Source organism: Narcine bancroftii, chromosome 8 (genome assembly GCF_036971445.1).
Source record: "Narcine bancroftii isolate sNarBan1 chromosome 8, sNarBan1.hap1, whole genome shotgun sequence".
Classification (NCBI taxonomy): Eukaryota; Metazoa; Chordata; class Chondrichthyes; order Torpediniformes; family Narcinidae; genus Narcine; species Narcine bancroftii.
The window spans coordinates 45,649,951-45,673,421 of NC_091476.1; the positions used below are offsets into that span (position 1 = coordinate 45,649,951).

General features: G+C 43.0%; 1 protein-coding gene across 1 annotated transcript in view; it reads left to right on the forward strand.

Annotated features, from left to right (window-relative positions):
• The window catches only part of arhgef6 (Rac/Cdc42 guanine nucleotide exchange factor (GEF) 6), a 158,638-nt gene that overhangs the window by 36,918 nt on the left and 98,249 nt on the right, over positions 1–23,471 (forward strand). The window contains exon 3 of the mRNA XM_069893554.1: positions 1,176–1,263. Within this exon, the coding sequence (XP_069749655.1) occupies positions 1,176–1,263 (88 nt within the window). The remainder of the gene's footprint in view (positions 1–1,175; positions 1,264–23,471) is intronic.

The window sequence follows — 23,471 nt, forward strand, 5'->3', positions numbered from 1 at the left end:
TATCCAACATGGCCCTCATTCTAATCCCTATCCTGTTTGTGACTGTTGAGCTTCATTTGGATCCTGCTGAGGTTATCTCTGACTTATATGGAGGCTATGGGATTACCTTCCATTGAACCAAGTAAGACATTCAGTTGAATTTATTTGACTCTATGCCATTCAGTAGTCTGCTTGGCATAAATTCAAATTCTGCAGGGAAGCTAACATGATGGATCCTTTTGGATAATTCCCCAGCAGACTGTTAATGTCATTTTGCTGTGCTTTATTGCCAGAACTTTCAAACAAGCAGCAAGACCTTGCTTAGCCAGTGGTGAGAAGGGCTCTCCAGTTGACCCTCCAAGCCCTCAAGTGTCAAATGACCAAATGTTGTATGTGATCCCACTAAGTCCAGACTAAGTGCTGAGGGATGCGCTGACTTCAGTGTTGGTACCATTTGAGTTCTCTGAGGAAACCCTTAGTTCAAGCCCCTCTGACCTGGAACCGGTGTGAAACTCTCCTGGACTGTTGGTTCAGACTATGTTTCTGAGGGGCAATTAATATCATACAATTATTGAAAGTGACAAAAAGTGATTCCATGTTAAATAGTTTTAAAAATAAAGGAATATATTTGGAATGGATTAAAGTTACTTGGAGGCTGTCATTTCACAGGAATGTTAAATCAGTGTGTGCAATGTAGTAGTGAGAGTTAATGAGATGGTGTTTGAATTCGTAACAAATTTAATGTCACTTATGGAGCTGAACTTGCATTGAAGAGTGTGTTCATCACAAATATTGTGGTCAGCATGTTATTTCTGATAATCTGAAGGCCAAGAGTAATAATCCCAGCAACAAATTTAAATCCCACTGTATGAGACGAGGACAATTTAAAAAAAAAATCAATACCTGTCATGAAAATCTGGTCTCAGTAAGGGTGACTGAAGTTGTTAGTATTGTAAATGCCCTGCAGATCCCCTTGTGTGCTGGGGGAGGAATTCTGCCACTCTGACCTAGCTGTGGCACTGTGTGGTTCTGAGTCCCCCTTAGTGGGCTGGGTATCACTCCTTGAAGTGGTCCAGGAGGATCCATCTTGCTGCCACCTCCTCTAAATGCTGGGCTAGCCAATTCGACGCACATCTTTCCAAAGTACTGATGTTCCTTTGCCAGTTTGTAATGAACTTGTTCAACTTTGTTTACAGCAAACTTTCGATGTCTATGACCTGTTCAAAGGCCAGAACTTCAACAAGGTTTTGACCACCCTTTCAGCACTTAACAAGGCGACTGAAGGTAGGACTTGGCTCTTTGACTCCCTGTCTGCTAAGTAATTACAGGTAGTGGTGACATGTGTCTGTCTGGTTGTACATTGTTGTTCTTGGCCTGGATTGCACAGTGCCTAGAAGCTCATTGTGTTTACTGTTGTGTCAGTGCTCGTTGAAGCTCAGTATAGTGCACGTGTTGCTAAAGCTGGTTCTGGAGGCACAAGCTGACAATGAGTGTGAAATCTACTTCCGATCTGGTTATGGGTTTGAAACAGGAAGTGAGTTGTTGATTCTCAGAACATCACTATTGGCAGAGCCAAGTTATTAAACAAAATGAACCGTTGTTGAAATGAAGCAAAATTGGGACCCAATAGAGCTTTGCTTGATGACTAGGTACGAGCGATTCTGCTGCTGTGTACGGGTTCTCCTTTTCTCAGCCCTTTCCTCCTCCACTCCAAAAACCTGTTGAGGTGGGCTGAACAAGACAAGCTGATCCAAGTAAAGAAAGAAATAAAATACAAAAGTAATTGAAGTAAAAATATAATGCAGGAGAAACTCAGCAGGTCAAACTGTCGTTTATATAGCAAAGATAAAAATACATAACCAATGTTTTGGGCTTGAGCCCTTCATCCATACATCTGAGCCCCTCAACAGTGGACCAACTATTTAATAAGATTATCCTGATCTGATTGCATTTTCAAGTTGGCATTCCCATGTATCCTCAGTAATCTTTTACCCTCTTGCCTGCCAATTCTAATCTTTATAACCAATAATAAGATTATTTTACTGCATCCTTTAAAATAGTGAAGCTTCTTCACCACTCCTTGATAATGTTGGAGCCTTGTTAAAAAGTACTAACTTGTGGGAGGACAAATGATGACACAATTAGAATGGAACTGGGGAGTAAAACAGGAGCATATGTTATCGGGCAAATCCTTAACCGCGTTGTTTAAGGACAAGTGATTCCAGGGCCAGCATGTTGTAGTGCAAAGGATGGGGATAGCAAGGTAAAGATGACCAGAGAGGTTAGGAACTTGGTCAAAAAGAAAAGGAGGATATGTATGGTTTAGGAAGCAATAATCAGTCAGAGCCCTATGGAAATATAAATACCGTAGTAAAGAGCACAAGTAAAATATTAGAAAGGGCAAAGGGTGCTGTGATATGTCCTTATGAGCAGCATTAAAGAAATCCTTGCTGATGATGAGAGAGAGGATAAGACCACTCAAGGATGAGGGAGAGAGTTTATACATAGAGTCAGAGTAAGTGGGCGAAGATTAAATGAGTTTGTTCCATTGGTATTTACCAGTGTAAATACATGGACAGTGATAGGGAGCATAAAGTGGAGAATGCTCATTGTTGGGGCATTTTGAGATCAAAAAGAGGTGGTACTGGGTCTTTTGAGGAACATTGAAGTGGACAGGTTCCATGGGCCTAATGGGATGTGTTCCTGGTTATTGAAAGAGGTAAGTGAAAAGATGAAACATGAAATAATATAAGCCTTTTGGCCTACAATATTGCCAATCTAATCCCTCCCTCACAACCCATACCCCCTAATTTTTTCTTATACACATGTGCTGAAGATTTTTAAATGTCCCTTTTAAATCAGTCTGAACCACCACCTCCCCTGGGACCCACCACTTTGTGTGTGTATATAAAAAAAAAACCTAACTCTGACATGGATTAGATTGTTAAGTAGGTTTACATAAGTCAGCACAACATCATGGGCCAAAGGGCCTGTATTGTGCTGTCATGCTCTATGTTCTTTCCTAAACTTTCCTCCAAATGGGTGTCCTCTTTTTAAATTTTAAATTTTTTTTTAATTTTTAAAAATTTAGACATACAGCAATGAAACAGGCCAATTTGACCCACGAGTCCATGCCGCCCAATTTATACCCCATCAACTTACACCTTCTATAAGTTTTTGAAGGGTGGGAGGAAACTGGAGCCCCCATAGAAAACACATGCAGATATGGGGAGAACGTACAAACTCCTTACAGACAGCACAGAATTTGAACCCTGGTCTAGTCCCGATCGCTGGCGCTGTAAAGGCATTGGGCTAACCACTACGCCAACCCTGCTGTGTATTGACCATTTCCGCCCTGGGGAACAAGCATTAGCTGTCCCCCTCGTAAGCCTAATCTTGTACATCTCGATTAATTTCCTCTCATCCTCTGTCTCCAAAGAGAAAAAGGCTGAGCTCACTTAACTTTTCCTCACCAAACATTGTCTTTAATCCAGGAAGCATCCTGGTAAGTCTCTCAATACCTCTTTGAAAACATCCACATCCTTTCTATCATGAAGTGATCAGAAATGAACACAGTACTCTATTGTGTGGTCTAACCTGCAACAATACTTCACTGCTCTTGAACTCATTCCCCTGATTAACGAAGACTGGCACATCATACACCTTTTTAACCACCATGTTAATTTATGTGGCAACTTTGAAGAGTCAATAGACTTGGACTCCGAGATCTTGCTATTCTTCCACATTGTTAAGAATTGTACTCTGCTTTCAAGTTCAATCTTTCAAAATGTGCAAGTTGACACTTTTTCAGATGGAATTCCATCTGCACTTTTCCACCCTCTCTGCGTCCTGTCTATAATCCTGTGTTAACCTATGACCAACGCTATCCACACCTCCAATCTTTGTATCATCTGAAAACTTACTGACCTACTCCTCCACATCCTCATTCAAGTAAGTTATAAAAATCACACAGGGCAGGGGGTCCTAGAACGGATCCCTGCAGAGCACTACTAATCCCAATCTCCAAAGTACAGTGCATCCACTACTATCCTTTGCCTTTTTCAGGCAAAACAATTCCAAATCCAAGCAGCCAAAGTTCTCGGATCCCATGCCTCATTACTTTCTTGGATGAACCGACTTTGTCAAACTTCTCATTGAAAGCAATTTTCACCACAACCACCTCCTTATCTTCATCAATTTCCATTGTCTTCTCCTCAAATCTCAGTGAGTCTCATGATGCATGATCTGACTCTCACAAAGCTATGCTGACCATCCCGGAGAAGACTTTACTTCTCCAAATGTTTGCAAATGCTGTCTATGAGAATCCTCTCTAATAGTTTGCCCACCACTGACGCAAGACTCACTGGTCTCCAATTCCCAGGATTGTCCCTATTACCTTTCCTAAACAGGGAACTACATGTGCCATCCTCTGGTACCACTCTTGTGGCCAGGGTGGCCACCAAGATAATCGCCAATGCCCCAGCAATCTCTTCCCTCACTTGCCATGGTATATTACATCTGGTTCCAAGAGCTGGTTTATCCAAATGTTTTGCAGAAACTCTAATACTACCTCTTTCCTAATCTTGACATGTAGTACATTAGCCTGTACTACATTGATCTCACATTCAGCGAACTTGGTCTCCCTAGTGACCACTAAAAAAAGTATTCATTAACGATCTCCCCTACTTTCTCCACCTCCAGACACGTTTCCATCTCTATCCCTGTGCAGTTCTACCCTCATTCCAGTCAATCACCTGGTCTTCACATCAATCCATCAATGGGATTTTCTTTGATCCAACTTGCCAAGGTTCTCTAAATTCCTCTTCATGCTCTCCTGATCCCTTCTTAAATTCCTTCCTGGGTACCTTATAATTCTCAAGAGGCCTGCCTGATTTTTGGTTCCTAAAACTTGAGTATTCTTCCTCTTGAGTAAATGTTTCCCCTCTTGATAACCATAGTTCCATTATCCTACTAGCTTTTCCCTACTTCAGAGGGACAAACCTCTCCACATCCCCTAAACATAGTCTGCATTCTGCTGTGCATTTTTCTGCAAGCATCTGTTCCCAATTAATGCTCCCAATGCCATTGCTTCCCAATAACATTGTAATTAGATCTCAACCTGTTGCTGATTGCTGGGATCTTGAGCAATGGGATAGTAGCAAATGTGGTACCTTTGTTCAAGAAAGGAAAAATAAATAATCTGGGAAATTACAAGCCAGTTAGCCTCCATCAATGGTTGGGACACTATTGGAAAGGATATTTACGGAGAGTATTTATGCACATTTGGTTGATCATGATCAGATTATGGACAGGCAACATGGCTTTATTATGTCTTACCAATCTGACTGTTTTGATGAAATGACAGAGATAGTTGATGTGTGTAGGGTAGTGGATGTTGTCAAGGTCCCCCATGGTTACTGACTCAGTAGGTCCAGATGCACTGGATCTAGACTGAGTTGATAATTTTGATATGGAATTAGCTTTCCCTTAGAAACAGAGTGATGGAGGCTGTTATTTGGGTTGAAGGCCTGTGACTCCTGGTGTTCCATTGGGACTTCTCTTGCTTGTAATATACATAGATGATTGGATGAAAAGGTGATGTGTGTGTTAATCACATTGCAAATGTTACAGAGATTAGTGGAATTGTAGATGCCATCTACAAGTTTGCCGATGACACAGTTGTCGGCAGAATCACAAGCAGCAATGAGAAAGTGGACAGAGTGAGATAGATCAGTTCTTTGAAAGGTGTAACGACAACAAGCTTGCGCTCAGCGTTAGGAAGGAAATCAGGGGAACACGACCCAGTCCTTATCGAGGGCTCAGTAGTGGAGAGGGTCAAAAACTTCAAATTCCTTGGTGTCAACATCTCCGAGGATCTGTCCCATAGCTTCTGCATTGATGCAGTCACAAAGAAAGCTCGCCAGTGGCGAAAATTTCTACAGATGTACCGTGGAGAGCATTATGGCTTGTTGCATCACTGCCCTGGTATGGAGGTGCTAACTCTCAGGACACGAATAAACGCCAGAGGGTTGTTAACTTGGCCTGTGACATTACAGGCACCAAACCACTCCATCGAGGACATGTACATGAGGCGGTGTCTTAAAAAAGCAGCCTTTCTCCTCAAGGACCCCCACCACCCAGGCCATTCCCTTGCCACTCTGCTACCACTCAGGGCACGCCTAACCTGAATATGCCCGGGATTGTCTGATCTCGGAAGCAAAGCAGGCACAGGTCTGGTCAGTACTTGGAGGAGAGACGGCCTAGGAACACCAGGTGCTGTAGGTTTCTGTGAGGGACGCTGGACAAAAGTGGCAACTCTGTCTGCCTTACGGTGGATAAAAGTTAAAGAATTTCATGTTTGTTACATTCTAAATGCAATATTACTTGACAACAATGGAACCTTTACCATCAGGAAAAAATACAGGAGCCTAAAGATGAACACTCAATGGCACAAGGACAGCTTCTTCCCTGCTGCTTCAGATTCCTGAATAATCAATGAACCAAAGACACTGCCTTACTTTTCGTGCACGACTATATCTATAGTAATGTTGTAAGATGGTTATAATATGAACGCTTGGGCTGTGATGCTGTCGCAAAACCCCGAATTTCATATCTTGTTCATGACAATAAATTCTGATTCTGAAAAGTGTAGAGGGCTATCAAATAATTCAATGGGATATTGTCTGGATGTAGAGTTAGGCCAAGAAATGGCAGATAGAATTTCATCTAGACAGGTGTGAGGTGTTGATCTTTTGGAGGTTAAGTGTAAGGGGACTGCATTCAGTTAATAGGAGGGTTCTTAAAAACATTGATGTGCAGAGTGATCTGATGGTCCAGAGCTCAATGAAAATGGCCACACAAGTCGATCTGGTGGTAAGGAAGGCATATGGTATGTCTGGCTTCATTGGGCATGGTATTTATTAAGTATAAAAATGAGGGAATTATGTTGCAGCTATATAAAAATATAGCATCAATGGTCTGCCAGGCTGGGAAATGGCTTCTTCCCGCTGGTTGTGAGATTGATGAGCAGTATCCTGTAACCATGGGTCTCTGTACATGAAATGAGTAAATTATTCCAAAATATTTACATTTATATTGTAGCTTTATGTATATTTATGATAATTACATGCCATGTATGTGTGTGCATGGTGGTGCAGAGAAACACTGTTTCATCTGGTTCTATATGTACAGTTAGATGATGATAAACTTAAACTTCACCTGCACTTGGAATACTGTGTGCAACTCTGGTGACCCCATTACAGGAAGGATGTGGAGGCTTTGGAAAGGAGACCGATTTACCAATATTTTGCCAGGTTTGGAGGGTATGAGTTACAGGGAGAGGTTGGACAAACTTGTTTTCTCTGGAGTGTTGGAGGCTGAGGGGAGACCTGATAGAGGTGTATAAAGTCATGAAAATAATTGATAGGGTGGACAGTTAGAATTTTTTTCTCCCAGAGTAAATATGTCACAGAGTAGATGTGTTTAAAGTGAGGGGAAGAAAGCTTAAAGGAGATGTGTGGGGCTAATATTTTGCATAGGAGTGGTGGGTGCCTGGAAGACCCCTGGCAGTGGTGGAAGCAGAAACAATAATGTTATTTAAGAAGGTTCTAATTAGACAATGAAATGGATGGAAGGCATCTATCAGGTGCAAGCAGTAGTTTTAGCTTGATTTGGGGTCATGTTTGGAGCAACATGTAGGCTGAATGGCCTGTTCTGCCTCTGTTCTGTGTTCCATCTCAAACACTACCATTCCAAAAGGGCAAGTATGCTTTTGTAGGCCATTGTGCCGCACACAGAGCCCATCACCATTCGGCTTGGCCTCCTGGCTGTGCTCTCACAACTGCTCAAACAGCACTTTTAAATGTTTCCCGCTTGCCGTTGATGGTTGTCTTCAATTTGGTCCACTTTTATTCTGTCAGTTATTTCTTTCTATTTATTTCACCGTTGGTGATTGATGCCTTCAGCATCTAACTCTAAAAAACTCATAAAAAGCAGAGAACACTCATCACCTCACGTCCCACCTGTGACAATACAAACCTTTCATTTTTTCATGTACAAGGAAGAACTCAGCAGGTCATTCCTCATACCTTGATAAAGGACTGAGGGCCAAAATGTTGGTATATATCTTTGCTCCCTGTGGACAGTGTGAGACCTGCTGAGTTCCTCTAGCACTTTTGTATATGAGCATCTGCAGACTTTAGTGTTTCACAGTGAGAGTTTATGTTTCCGGTTGAAGACCCTTCATTCACTTTCTAAATCTTTTTTTAATCAATCTCACTTCACAGAGCTTTATTGGGTTATCTCATGTTGGTTTTTGTCTCAGTGAGTGAGATGCTGATGTGTGAAACTGCTGCCAGGGGTTCAGGGAATTTTCACACCACCCCCTCAAGAGAGCTCAGCAAACAGAATGAATGTGGCATCCACAAACCAGGGATAAATGAGTGAGGACTTAGTTTGAAAGCAATATTGTTGTATGCTCCCAAATGCTTTTGAAGGGTTAAAATTCCTACTTTGTTAGTATGAAATGATTTAGAATAAAATCTCATTATTATACCATGAGTAGAGTGGAGATGAAAGCAAGGGGGAGTCCAGTTATGTGTGCTGGAGTCAGCTCTTCGACCAACCATTAATCGCATTTCTCTGAAGTAATTTCCATTATTGTCAGTGGGTGATCCAAGGTCAAACATGTCGATCTCTCCTGTTATAGTGCAAGATCCTGGCCATTTTCCAAGTATACTAGAAATATTAGGTTAACAATTTTAAACACTTACAAAGAATTTGCAGCACTGTTTGAGGAAAAATCCATGAGTAGTTCTTGGTCCAATGGTTAACCTACAGATGCTATCAGTTGGCAGGTTATTTGGCCATTACATCATAGTTGTCAGAGAGATCTTCATTTGTGCAATGCAACTGCTACTTTTCCAACTGTGTGATTGTAAATGCATAAAAAAACTTTAATTTGGGATGTGCTGAGGTCAAAGAATCAACAGTTATTTTAAATCTATCTTCTATCTTTAGACATGAAAAGTACAGATAATGTTTAAATAGAAAGGGAAAGTGTTGGTTATTGAGGAGAGAAAGATAATTTATTGAATATTCTCAGTGGGCAGTTATATTGGGGTGAAGCTCTTTGTCCTATGGTGCTTGCATGAGTAGTGTGGTGAAGGACAGTGACAAAGCTACTACTTGCTGATGGATTACCCTTGTTTGTTTCCACCTGATGAATCATACAAGAAAGCCGTGATGATCAGGAATTCAAGTGCAATTGTTTTACCTCCTCAAAATTCAATTAGGCTCGTTAGGTACAACCTGCCCTTCACAAAGCCATGCTAACTATACCTGATAGGATTTTGCTTCTCCAAAAGCTCATAAGTCCTGTCCCTAAGAATCCTCTGCAATAGTTTGGCCACCACTGACAAGACTCACTGGTTGATAATTCTCAAATTCTCCCTATTACCTTTCTTGGAGCCACATTTGCCAACCTCCCATTCTCTGGATGTAAAGATAATCATCAATGCCCCAGTAATCTCTTCCTTCATTTCCTGTAGTAACTTCGGGGTATATCCCCTATGACCCAAGGGATTTATCCTAATGTTTCTCGCACACCTCTTCACCTCAGCACATTAGCCTGTCCTACACTCTCATATTAATCAAGGCCTTTCCATTCTCAACGGGGGTCCTACCCGGAGCCATGGAACATTTACGTAAAATCGTTGTTTTTCTTTTCACCTCAGGTAACATAAATTTTTAAATTTTTTTTTAATGTAGTTGATAGGAGAGAATTACGGAATAAATTAAAATTTGATTCCTTTACGGGAAAGGGGCCATAAACTTCAAGCAGAATCCTGGGGACCATTGCCAAAAAAGTTGAAAATGGGCCATCAAGGTCCCTCTCCCTGCTGAACACTGAAGCAAAGTATTAATTGAAGACCTCCCCTCCCTCCTCTGCCTCAAGTTTAGTTTATCCCTGAGCAGTCCTACCCTCGTTCTTGTCGTGCTCCAGTTCTTCACGTAAGGATATAATGCCTTGGGGGTTTTCTTAATCCTTCTTGCAAATGAATTCTAGTGTCCTCTTTTAGCTTCATCCCTTAAATTTCTTCATGGCTACGTTATAATTTTCAGGTTCCCTGTGTGATCCTAATCCTTAAGTATGCTTTCTGCTTCCTCTTGACTTCTCTTGTCAACATGGTCCCTTTACCCTACCATTCTTTCCTTGTCTCAGTGAGCCAAACATACACTGAACCCCATACAAGTGGTCCCTAAATAATCTCTACATTTATGTTGTGCATTTCTGAGAAAATCTGTTCTGAATTTACTCTATCCTGCCATATCCCATCATAATTAGCCTTTTCCCATACTTCAATTTTGTTTGATCCTATCCTTGTCCAAGATTATACTAAAAGTAGGAAGTATTGTTCACCATCTCTGAAATGCTCATTGTGGAGAAGCTGGTCACCTGACCAGGTTCACTCCCCAGTATGAGATCAAGTATGGCCTTTCCTCTGGTTGGCTGGTCCACATACTGTGTCAGGTATCCTGACAAATCTTGCCCTATCTGAACTTTTTACACTCAGAAGGTGCCAGTCAATATTGGGAAAGTTGAAGCCTTCCTTAGGAACAATCTGATTATTTTTGCACTTTTTAAAATTTGGCCAACTTTTCTGCACCTCTGCCCAGGAGGCTTTTCAAGAGCAGATGCAATAATGGTCCCTTTTTGATTCTGACTTCCACCCATACTGACCTAGTAGATGATCCCTCCATAACATCATGCCTTTCTGCAACTATGATACTATCCCTGATTAGCAATGGTGCTCCCTCCCCTCCTTCTCCCCTTTGAAACATCTAATCCCTGAAACATCAAGCAGCCAAATCTTTGTAATGGCCACAACAATGTAATTCCATGTATTGATTCATGCTCAAGTTCATCTCCCAATTATTAATACTTCTCACATTAAAGTAAACACGTTTTGACTTATCCAACTGACGACATTTATGTCCCATTCACTGCCTAAAATTCCTCACTGCATATTGCATCTACCTTTCCACCAACTGACCTAAACACTCTGGTTCCCATCCCCCCGCCATACAAGTTAAACCCTTCTCATCAGCTCCAACAAACCTGTCACAAGGAAATTTGTACTCTCAAGTTGAAGTGTATTGAGTTCCCTTTGTACAGGTTATAGCTTCCCCAGAAGCAATCCCAATGATCCACAAATCTCAATCCCTGCCTCCTGCACCAACTCCTCAGCCACGCCTTCATCTGCCATAAGTTCCTATTCTTGCCCTCAAGTGACGTGGAGCAATCCAGAGATTACTACCATTGAGGTCCTTCTTAAATTCGGGACCTCATCCCTTTTTATATCAACATCACTGGAACCAATGTGGACCACAACATATGCCTGTTCACCTTCCATCTCAAGAATGCCATGGACTCGATCAGAGATGTCTCTGACCCTGGCACCTGTGAGGCAACCATCTGGGACTCTCGATCTTGTCCATAAAATCTCCTGTCTGTATTCCTGACCAATGCTATCGCTCCCCTCTTCCCTCCTTCCCTTCTGAGGCAGTAGGAAGACTGATTTTTTTTAAAACAGTAAGTGATAGAGGTCTTTTGGATACTACCTGAACAGGTGATGGAGGCAGAAATCGTTGTTACATTGATAAAGTCCTTAGAGCAATGTCATTCAAGATAACAGCGTGCTCAAAGGTGGAATAAGGTTAACTAGCAATTTTCAAACAGCAGAGTCGCAGTGCAACTCATTCTCGATCATAAGCTTTCTAAAAATGTATCCCTCTGAGGGAAGTGCATGAGAGAATAAAACAGAAGCTGCTGGGAATGCTCGCCATGTTGAGCAGTATCTATAGAGTGAGAAAATGTTAACATTTCAGCTGGAAATCATTGCTGACCTGAAAATGGTGAGTTTCTTTCTGTCTCTACAGATGGCCTGAGCATTTCCAGCATTTTCTGTAATTGTTTCAGATTTCCTGCATCTCTAGTAGTTTGATTTGACAAAAGGAGACAGGAATAGATGGATATATTATATTGAAAGGGCTGTGAGGAAGCTTGGATTTGGTTTTGCAAGTGCTCTCATTCCTGTGTGGACTCTCCTGATGTTTTTTATTGTGTGAGGCTTGGTCTTTAAAACAATCGCATCAGAATCTGGGAACAGTAGGCAGAGCAGAATACTGTTGCAGTGAATATTAGTGATCTCGGTGCAGAGATAAAAACCAGCCTGCAGAACTGCCTTGGGATATGAACATTCACCCTTTCTGAGGAACTCTGTTCCTCAAAGGGAACATCAAGCAGAGTCTTTCAACTTCTTAAGGCAGAGGTAGCTATTCTTGATAATCAGGGGGATGAAAGGATACTGCGAGTAGCCAGGAATTGGAAATGCACTTAGAATCACATTGAGCAGGCTTGATGGGCTGAGTGGCCTCCTGCTCCTCACTTGAAGTGCTCGCATGCACCGCTGGCAGATTCCATTCCCATCCTCTGTGATTCACAGTCCCTTCTGAAACTGCCCTATGGAGCTGGGACTGTCCACTTCCTGAGAACAGGTTTGCTGTGCTGCTGAGGAGAAGGTGGCCACCGTTGCTTTTCGATGACTGAAAATTAAGGAATGTTCTCCAGTGTGCAGGATAAGTTTCTGAACATGGGAGGAAAGAGAATCAGACTGTATAAGGGAATGTAAGGAGCTATGGCTGTTTGTGGTGTGTATTGTGCAAAGGACCATGAAAAGGAGCGCTCTGAGTGATGGGACATGTGAGCAGCCTGTCCCAGCTCAGTGATATGACAAGATTGGAACTCCTTGACCTCATTTACAACAGTTGTGAAACACTTTCCCCTCATATTGCCCATGTTATGAATAAAGTAATCTTTTTCCAAAAATTCAATCCATCTATTTACATATCAGTGACTCTAAAGTTTCATCCTTAAACTTTGCTGGAATCCATCCCCTTGGGGTCCAGCGATAGCAGGCCCTAGACTGACCTTCTCCACAGAGCCTTGGCAGTGGCTGCCCTGAGCTTTAGTATGTCCCTCAGCATGTCCCCTTGCCCCTTGGAATGTGCCAGTTGGCAGCATACCCTTGCATCTCTGAGGCAGAAGATCAAAGTGTTGTCCACAGCTGGCAGATCAAGTTGCTTTGAAATATCAGAGCACGAAAATGTGAAGTATTTTTCAACTTCATATTAAAATGGTTTCTGTGATCAACATGATGGTCCTGGTAAACTTAATCCAAGTTGTATAATCCTTTGATATTCATATCATTAGTCAACTAGTTGGAAAAACTTGACCAAAACTCTTACAACATTACTGGAGTACACTGCTGGACATTTCTGATATTATGCAGCTGAATAATCTTCAAAGGTATTTGATGATATCTGCTATTAAATGGTATCTGTCTTTATCAGTGTACCAGTGTATCAATACTGCCCATCCAATCAACTCTCTGAATTGCTGTTGGAATAACATTCTGATGGAAACTCCTTTGCACTCACTGCCTTGCCGGATGGGATGGGTCTCTGTCCTGGTTCCCTCCATACTGAGCAGAAGGTCACTCAAGCCTGAGCATGGGTTACCGATAGTTTGGACCAAAAGCTGTGTGGCTGTGGGATTACTGGAGGTGAATCCATGGACATTCAGTAGCCCCTTTTACACTTGCATCCCACTAAATTGGCCATTTAAGTCCCAGGATAGCAGTGGCATTTTTGTTGTTCACACTTGACCACTCTTAATTGGGATGCTGCACTTGCAAGGAGCCATCCCCGGGGTTAGGACCTTCTACTAGTGACGTCCTGATCCATCGAGCGATGGTGGACCTGCCCTAAATCCTTATCAATGTATTATGATCTTATATTTGAACAAAATTAATCATGCCTAATTACAATATAATTAAGTTTTATATACAGCACAGTATGAGCCCTTCAGCCTCTGTTGTGCCGACCTATATAAATCTTTGTAAGGGACTGTGGGAAAGTGCTAGCAATAAATAGCAATAGCGGACAATTTTTAAACAGCATGGGGAAGTTGGTAGCGCTATCGTGCACAATTTCTAAATACCATGGGGAAAAAGGAGATGGCGGACCTGACCTCCCAGAATTCTGTGCGGCAGAGAAAGGGCTGTATACACGACTGCATGCACAGAGCACTCATGGAGGGATTTTTCTGCCGCATGGCTTTCTGGGAAATTGGGTCCTCCCACAGTCTTTATAAATTGCCAAATTTACCAAATTTCCCATGCTGTTTAAAAATTGTCCGCTCTTGCTATTTATTTCCCCTCTATATTTTTCCCAATCACTGCGATTTCCCCACAGCAAAGTTTATATCTTCATTTTAATATTTTCTTCCTTCACATTCCTGCACTCACGCAAAAACTTGGGTCATTTCTGTCTTAGAATACAACTGCCTGTTCTTCACTTGTCGGATTATAATGCTAGCGTTTGCATATGCCTGGGATTGCACTAGGGGTTGAGGCAGTCATTTCATGCTGACATGTTTTTCATTCCATACTAGACCCTCTTTAGGTTGATTGGCTGTTAATTCCTGGGACCACTTGCAAGTGTGAAAGGAGCTAATGATTCTGGGGAATTCTCTTTTGCTTCTCTCTCTCTCTGACTGTAAGGGGCACCAGGCAATTTGAGCTGATGGCGAATCTTTGCCTTACGGTAGACTAAAGGAAATTTGCATTCTCTGTTTTATTACATCACAATAAAATAATTTTGAACTCATTGGGATGTTCCTTTAAATTGTGGGCAGGGGCAAATGGACTAAATTGTCTTCTAGATTAGAAGAAGATTTGAATTTTAAGATTTGGAAAAGCCAGAAAGATGCAGTTTCTGTGATCCTGGTGATAAAGATTTTGGTCAAAGAAGGGAGAAAACTGGAGAATGTGCGGACATCCATAATTAGCACAAGCTACATGGCTGATGCCCAAACTGTGATGAGGCTTCATTGAAAAAGACTCATCGACTGAAATAAGCACAGCCTTGCACTGCTTTGAGACTTTGATCAAACAGCAGAAATCAAAGGTTTTTAAATCAAAAGAAGTATGAAAATCCAGGGTCCCTCAGGGAGAGATTCCCTTGTAATGAAATAAATGAAAAACTTGCATTTATATAGTGTCCTTTATGCCCTGTGCCTCCCAATCTACTAATGATCAGCACTGTTGCTTCAACTTTGTAAATAATTAAGCAAGAAACGATGCACAGGCATCTCGTATAATTCTCATTTTAGAAAATTCTGCATCAGCCTACTATTCCCAGTATTAGGACGGGTTGAGGTGAAGACATGGCGAAAAAAGCAGTAAAAATAAGTGGTTTATATGATGAGTTCCCATAGCTCGGGTTCAAACCTTTTATCAATTGGTTTGTTGAGGTTGCTCGAAAGCCTCCTTGTGCAGAATATTTGTTAAAACTGGGATGTCCTGTAGTCATAAATGTGCTTTCTGATTACAGACATTCCTGATCAGAGCAGATTAGTTTTAGAATTTTTCTCAGCAGGTAACAGGCTTCCATTGTTAACAGGGTTTCTGTTTTTAAACCTCTGTGGATCAGGATTCCAAGAGCTCCATGTCCCCAACCTCAGTCTCTCCTCCTATGAAATCAGTATAGTCACCAGCTCCCCAGTGATGTCTCCTCTCTCTAAAACTTGCCACAGTCTTCTGCACCTTCAGATCAACCTGTTGGAGGAAAATAATCAAAGTTGGGGATATTTGAGCTCTGGGTTTCCTGATCCCAAGCCCCTTCATCCCTCCTTGTTGGATAAAAACGTGGCCAATAAATAAAGTGGCAAGCATTCTGTGAGCAGACTGTTCTGTAAACTGTGAAATTCTCTGCCCAAGGAAGCAGGAGGGGCTGCTTCATTAAATCTATTTAAGACAGAGATCAATATATTTTTTTTGGGCGTTGGGGAATTATGGGTTATGGGAAAGAACAGGTAGATGGAGCCAAATCAGCAAATATCTTATTGAATTGTAGAGCAGGCTTAGGCCAAATGGCCAACTTCTGTTCCTATTTCTTATGTTATTTTCTTATGTTCAGAAGCAGTGGAAAAGGTATAAGTAGCCAGCATGCGTTGATTCAAACAACAGTGGGATCCAGAATGTGAACCATTTGAGATGTATGTGCAGAACAAGTGAAGGAGGAACCTAGGGTGTTTTGGATTCTCTATCAGTAGGTGGTTCTTCTCTGCCTATCCAACATTTGCACATATTTGCATGTTATAGGAACTTGGATTATAAAAGCTGCACTCATTCGAGCTTGATTTCATTTTAATCCAGCAATTCCTTAGTTGGGTGCAGCCCATTAAACAACTGGGCACGCTCCAGAGTGATACACGTAGGTTTGATTGATTCTGCGATGCAAGACATTTGGTTTTGCAATTGCCAGTGACATCTTGATGGTGCAGTAAAATCCCTGGTATCTGGAATTCAAGGAACCGGCAAAAAAATTGACAAAAATTAATATTAAGAATTAAAATAAATAGGTAAAAAATACATAACTTTAAATTTATACATAAAAGTAAACGTTCTCTGAAATAATAAATGTACATTTGGTGAAGATGGGAGCAAATATTCAGCCAATGGAGTGCCACAATCATGCTTTGCTTTTCGAAGCTGTTTGAATAAAGTTTTTGTGAAACAGCAATGGCGTTGCTGAGGATGATGAATTAGTTGGTTGATGCTACTCACCATTTGGGTGATTCTATTAAAGTGTCTCTTTATCCCTGCTTAGTAAGAATCTCCCCATGCTTTATCTGTAAACTTTGGTTGGGAGGGTTAATTATTTATAATGATATTGTTCTGGGCAACTCTGGAGTGAAAGAACCTGCAGCTGCAGCGACAGTTAAATGTTTTCATAGGATGTGACTGAAAATAAAATAAAATGCTTTAAGGTTTATATATTCATGCAAGTGAAGTTTGTTCAGTGTAAGCACAGTATTGTCTTTGTCTTTTAAACTTTGTTCCTAATGTAGGTGTATTAATATTCAAACCAGAGGCCATGGTTTGAGATTGCAGGGGGAAAATTATGAGGGGAAATTTCTTCACGCAAAGGGTGGTTAGGATGTGGAATAAGCTTCCAGCAGAGGTGGTTGAAGCAAGAAGGTTATTTACATTTAAGGAAAGACTGGATAATTACATGGAGGGGAGGGGAGAGGATTGGAGGGGTATGGACCAGGTGCTGGTCAGTGGGACGAGGAGGGTGGGGATTTATTCCGGCCTGTTCTGTGCTGTATATGGTAATATGTGATATAATAATTAGGCATTGCAAGAGTAAGTCTCAAGCAACTGGAAATGACACCTTATCCAGCATCTGCCTATCCCCTTCGGTGCTGGATACCAGGGGTTTTACTGAATAAGATTCCAGGGGATCAACTGACCATGTCCTTGCAGCACCATCAGAATGGGAATGTCCAGCAATGCACAATAGTGCAGCCAACCATAGAGTTAGATTTCAGAGCAATATTTTAGCATTGATGAGAAGCAGCTTGCCTTCAGTCTTCTCCTCTTATCCCTGTCTCTGAATTTTATTTAGATAATAATTAACGCTATCCTCTCGAGGGAGGTTTGAACCGGAGATGGATCTCGAGGATCAAATTGAAAAGGAGAAAAGTTGAGGAGAAAATGAGTAATTAGAATGTTGACAGTGGAAGGCATGTGTGCTAGTGGTGGAGGGGAGCAGCCATGGTCAGGTGGTGTTAGAGAGAGGGTTTGAGCAACTTCCTTTTTGAGTGTGTATAGTTCTGGGTGATGAGCTGTTCAGGAACGGAGCCAAGATCGTCTTCCTGTGCTGCACATCAGAAGTTTGAAACTAATTAGCCTGTGTGGCGGGGATATGCAGAGTTGTACTTGCGCCCATAAGGGGGCAAAGGCACCATGAGACTAAACCACAGTGTCTGGATGTTTTTTTTATAATTTTTGTCATGGGATTTGGACGTTGCTGGAATGCCAGGTGAAGAGTCACCCAGGTTGGTGGGTTGACTCGTCAAAGAGACGAGCAACACCTTGATCCAGATACTCAAACCTGATGGATTTTACCATCATCAGAGTGAGGTGTTGTAAGTATGTCCACACTAGCCACATCACGACAGGAACTGATGACTGTTGGACCACATCCACTCTCAGATACCCTGAGAGAATGCTTTTCTCAGACAGTATCTCACAGACAATCTGCCAACTTCCAAACAGCAAGGGTTACATAATGCCCATCGTGCCCTCAGGTTCACCATAATAATACTGAAAGAAGCACCTTGCTTCACATCACAATTTGGTCCTTAACAATCCCACACCTCGCTATTCGTTCACTCGCTACACATTTCAGATTTATTCTCAGAATACACACATGACATCGCACATAACCTAGAGGTTCTTTTTCCTCCGGGCCAGACAGAATTTCGATTTATCGGTAATGCAGAAAAACTGTACTCAAGAAAATATATGTTTTCAAAAAAGAGAAATGTAATCAAAAAGAAATGTAACCAACTGGGCAATATAGAAGAAAAAAAATATTCAATAATAAATAATGTGCAAAGTATGAGTCTGTTGTTAAGGAGTCTGATGTTCCTGTTCCTGATCCTGGTGGTGCGAGTCTTGTGGCACCTCTCCCTCTTTGCTGATGACAGCAGCGAGAACCAAGTGTGTGCTGGGTGATGTGGGTCCTTGATAGTTGCTGCTGCTATTCTCTGACGACAGCGTTCCTTGTAGATTTTCTTGATGGTAGGGATAATTTTTCCTGTGATGTACAGGTCTTCTATCTTTTGGAGGGCTTTCCATTCAAAGGCATTGATCCTTCCATATCAGGTGGTGATGGAGCCTGTCAGCACACTTTCCAATACACATCTGTTGAGATTTGCCAAGGTTTCCGATGTCATACAGAACCTCCGAGCCTCCACAAACTCCTGAGGAAATAGAGGCGTTGACGTGCTTTCTTCACTATGACAGTGTGTTGGATCCAGGAAGGATCCTGTGAGGTAGTGGCTCCCAGGAATTTAAATTTGCACACCCTCTCCACCTGTGATCCCCTAATGATCACTGGATTGAACACCTCTGGCTTTGTCTTCCTACGCTTGGAATATTGCATACAGTTCTGGTTGCCTCATTACAGGAAGGATGTGGAAGCTTTTGTAGGGTGCAGAGGAAATTTACCAGGGTGATGCCTGAATTGGAGAACGTGTCATGAAGAAAGGTTGAGCAAGTTTGGGCTTTTATCTTTGGAATAACAGAGATGGAGGTGATGTAGAGTCCTTTGTTTTGTTCTCTGCACTTTTCTTGGAGCTGTCTGAGGGCAAAGACCATGTCAGTAGTTCCTCTGTTTGCGCGAAAGCCGCACTGTGATTCTGGGAGGACATTTTCGGCGACACTAGGTATTGGTCTATTAAGGAGAATCCTAGCGAAGATTTTGCCTGCAATGGAGAGCAGAGTGATTCCCCTGTAGTTTGAGCAGTCTGATTTTTCACCTTTGTTTTTGTACAGGGTGATGATGATGGCATCACGAAGGTCCTGAGGCAGCTTTCCTTGGTCCCAGCAGAGCATGAAAAACTCATGCAGTTTGGTATGCAGAGCTTTGCCGCCAGCCTTCCAGACCTCTGGGGGGGATTCCATCCATACCTGCTGCTTTGCGACTTTTCAGTTGTTCAATTGCCTTCCCGGGTGAGGACTTCATCCAGCTCTAGCCTTAGGGGCTGTTGAGGGAGCTGGAGCAGGGTGGATTCTTGGACTGAGCAGTTGGCACTGAAAAGGGATTGGAAGTGTTCTGACCATCGATTGAGGATGGAGATCTTGTCGCTGAGGAGGACTTCACCGTCTGAGCTGCGCAGAGGGCTTTGGACTTGGGGTGAAGGGCCGTACACCGCCTTTAGTGTCTCATAAAAACCCCTGAAGTCGCCAATGTCGGTGCTAAGCTGGGTTCGTTTGGCAAGGCTAGTCCACCACTCATTTTGGATCTCCCGGAGTTTGCGCTGAAGATGGCTGCATGCGAGATGGAAAGCTCGTTTTTTTCTCTGGCCAGGAAGGCTTTGCAAGGTGAGCCTGGTGGGCAGATCGCTTCTCTGCCAGCAGCTCCTGGATTTCCTGGTTGTTTTCGTCAAAACAGTCCTTGTTTTTCCTGGAGGAGAAGCCCAGTACCTCTTCAGTGGATTGTAGTATGGCCGTTTTCAGCTGATCCCAGAGGGTTTCAGGAGACTTGTCCGTGAGGTAGTTTGCATCCTCGAGCTTTGCTTGAAGGTTTGCCTGGAAGTTTCCTCTCACTACGTCTGACTGCAAGTTTCCAACATTGAACCTCTTTCTGGGGGCTCCACTGTTCTTGAACTTTGGCTTGAACTGAAGGTTGAGCTTGCAGTGAACAAGCCAGTGGTCAGTGTGGCATTCCGCGCTGGGCATGACCCTGGTGTGGAGCACATCTCGTTTGTCTCTTCCTCGCACCAGAACGTAGTCCAGGAGGACCTCACTAAAGTCTTTGACACCATGAGCAGGAAAGGGCTTTGGCAAATACTAGAGCGCCTCGGATACCCCCCCAAGTTTCTCAATATGGTTATCCAACATGGTTATCCAACGAAAACCAACAAGGTTGGGTCAGATACAGCAATAAGCTCTCCGAACCCTTCTCCATTGACAACGGCGTGAAGCAAGGCTGCGTCCTTGCACCAACCCTCTTACTATCTTCTTCAGCATTATGCTGAAACAAGCCATGAAAGACCTCAACAATGAAGACGCTGTTTACATCCGGTACTGCACAGATGGCAGTCTCTTCAATCTGAGGCGCCTGCAAGCTCACACCAAGACACAAGAGCAACTTGTTCGTGAACTACTCTTTGCAGATGATGCCGCTTTAGTTGCCCATTCAGAGCCAGCTCTCCAGCACATGACATCCAGTTTTGCGGAAACTGCCAAAATGTTTGGCCTGGAAGTCAGCCTGAAGAAAACTGAGGTCCGCCATCAGCCAGCTCCCCACCATGACTGCCGGCCCCCCCACATCTCCATCGGGCACACAGAACTCAAAACAGTCAACCAATTTACCTACCTCGGCTGCACCATTTCATCTGATGCAAGAATCGACAAAGAGATAGACAACAGACTCGCCAAGGCAAATAGAGCCTTTGGAAGACTACACAAAAGAGTCTGGAAAAACAATCACCTGAAGAAACACACAAAGATCAGCGTGTACAGAGCCGTTGTCATACCCACGCTCCTGTTCGGCTCCGAATCATGGGTCCTCTACCGGCATCACCTACGGCTCCTAGAACGCTTCCACCAGCGTTGTCTCTGCTCCATCCTCAACATTCATTGGAATGACTTCATCACCAACATCGAAGTACTCGAGCTGGCAGAGTCCGCAAGCATAGAATCCACGCTGCTGAAGACCCAACTGCGCTGGGTGGGTCACGTCTCCAGAATGGAGGACCATCGCCTTCCCAAGATCGTGTTATATGGCGAGCTCTCCACTGTCCACCGAGACAGAGGTGCACCAAAGAAGAGGTACAAGGACTGCTTAAAGAAATCTCTTGGTGCCTGCCACATTGACCACCGCCAGTGGGCTGATATCGCCTCCAACCGTGCATCTTGGCGCCTCACAGTTCGGCGGGCAGCAACCTCCTTTGAAGAAGACCGCAGAGCCCACTTCACTGACAAAAGACAAAGGAGGAAAAACCCAACACCCAACCCCAAACCACCAATTTTCCCTTGCAACCGCTGCAACCGTGCCTGCCTGTCCCGCATCGGACTTGTCAGTCACCAATGAGCCTGCAGCAGACCTGGACATACCCCTCCATAAATCTTCGTCCGCGAAGCCAAGCCAAAGAAGAAAAAAAAGAAACAGAGATTGAGAGGTGACTTGACTATCAGAGGCAAGGATAGAAGGGCAAGCCAGCACCTTTTTCCAGGTGCTAATTGGCCAATACCTGATGAATCTTTTCTACACCTTTGTTGGGAGGGCAGGCCTGTTCCTGCACTGTACTGGTGTTTGTTCTGTGTTCTACAGTTCTGGTGAGGTTACAGCTCACTAAAGCATGTAATATGTGGGCAATTTGACCATTTGAGTCCAGCTCAAAATAGCTGACCAAAATATTGTCACAGTGCAATAACTAGTTGTCATTGCAAAGTATTGCTGGTTTACTACATTCTTCAGAAAGAAATCCTGTCTTCCTTTCTGAGTTAGACTTGAATGTGAGTAGTCCAGGTGTGGGTGTAACCACCAGCATTGCAGGATAAAATTAAAGGTAGGGTCTTTTGGTCACAGACGTGAGCTGTATGCACCTGCCTTTAGCATTGTGTGGCCTGTGGTCTAAAAACTGTGCATGTTTCTTACACTGTTGGTGGCAGGAAATTTACAGAAGGTGTGTGTCAACTGGAAACACTAAAGATTGTTTTGAAAGAGCTAAAATATGTGCATTGTTGAACATACAATTGGAACCATAGAACACTACAGCACAGAAACAGCCCCAGTCTGTGCTGAACTATTAACTTGCACCCAGGCTATATCCCTCCATACCCCTCCCATCCATGTGTGTGTCCAAATGGTTCTTCATGTTCGACATCGAGCCCACAATCACCACTTCAGCTGCAGTTTATTCGACACTCCCACCACTCTGCATGAAGTTCCCCCTCAATGTTCCCTTTAAATGTTTCCCCTTCCACCTGTAACCCATGCTCTCTAGTTCTTGTCTCATGTGACCTCAGTGGAAAAAGCCTGCTTCCTCTGCCCCTCCATGTATTAATGGGTGGTTTCTGGCGCAGGAGATGTCACTGACATTACAGTAAGTTCCCACTTCTGGAAACATTGGTGATATGACTGAAGTCATTGAGAACCAGCAGGAAAGGTCTGCCAGAGGGTATAAATGAGACCTGTAACCAGCATGGGTCAGATGAGTTGAAATATCAAGCAAGTGTAACAAGGTTTTGTCCAGACTGGGATCAAGATACTGAGAGCCAGATACATCCAAACAGCATGCTGACTAGACTGGGTCTGTACCCTTGGAACCAGAAACTGCATGCTCAGCTTGGTCGTGGTGTCAGCATCTTCTGCTTTCTGAATTACATTACTTCAGACAGCTTCAAAATATGTGGCTTCATTATCAAAGTGTTGGATTTACCCTGACATTAGCTGACTGTGTCATCTTCGATGTACAAAGCAGTCCTGAGGCAGCTAGGAAAATGGTGTAGATGTTCAATTGCACAAGTTCAATACAGAAGACTGACAGGGAAAAGAATAACAGTTCAGCACAAACTAGAAGTGCCTGTTTGCTGTAATGTTCTGTGCTTCTAAGTCAAGGAATCAAGAGATTTCAATCGACATGGGATAGGCAATTTATTTCAATGCAAGAAGCCAGATGGGTAAGGCAGATAAACCTAGGGCCTGCTCAGTTCACAAGGCTAGGACATTATGGTCATGACAGAAACTGACTGAAGGAGGGGCAGGACTGGCCACTAAATGTTTCAGGATCCACAGGCTACATTCATGATTGAGTTGCAGGTAAAAGGCAGGAGAGCATTTTTAAT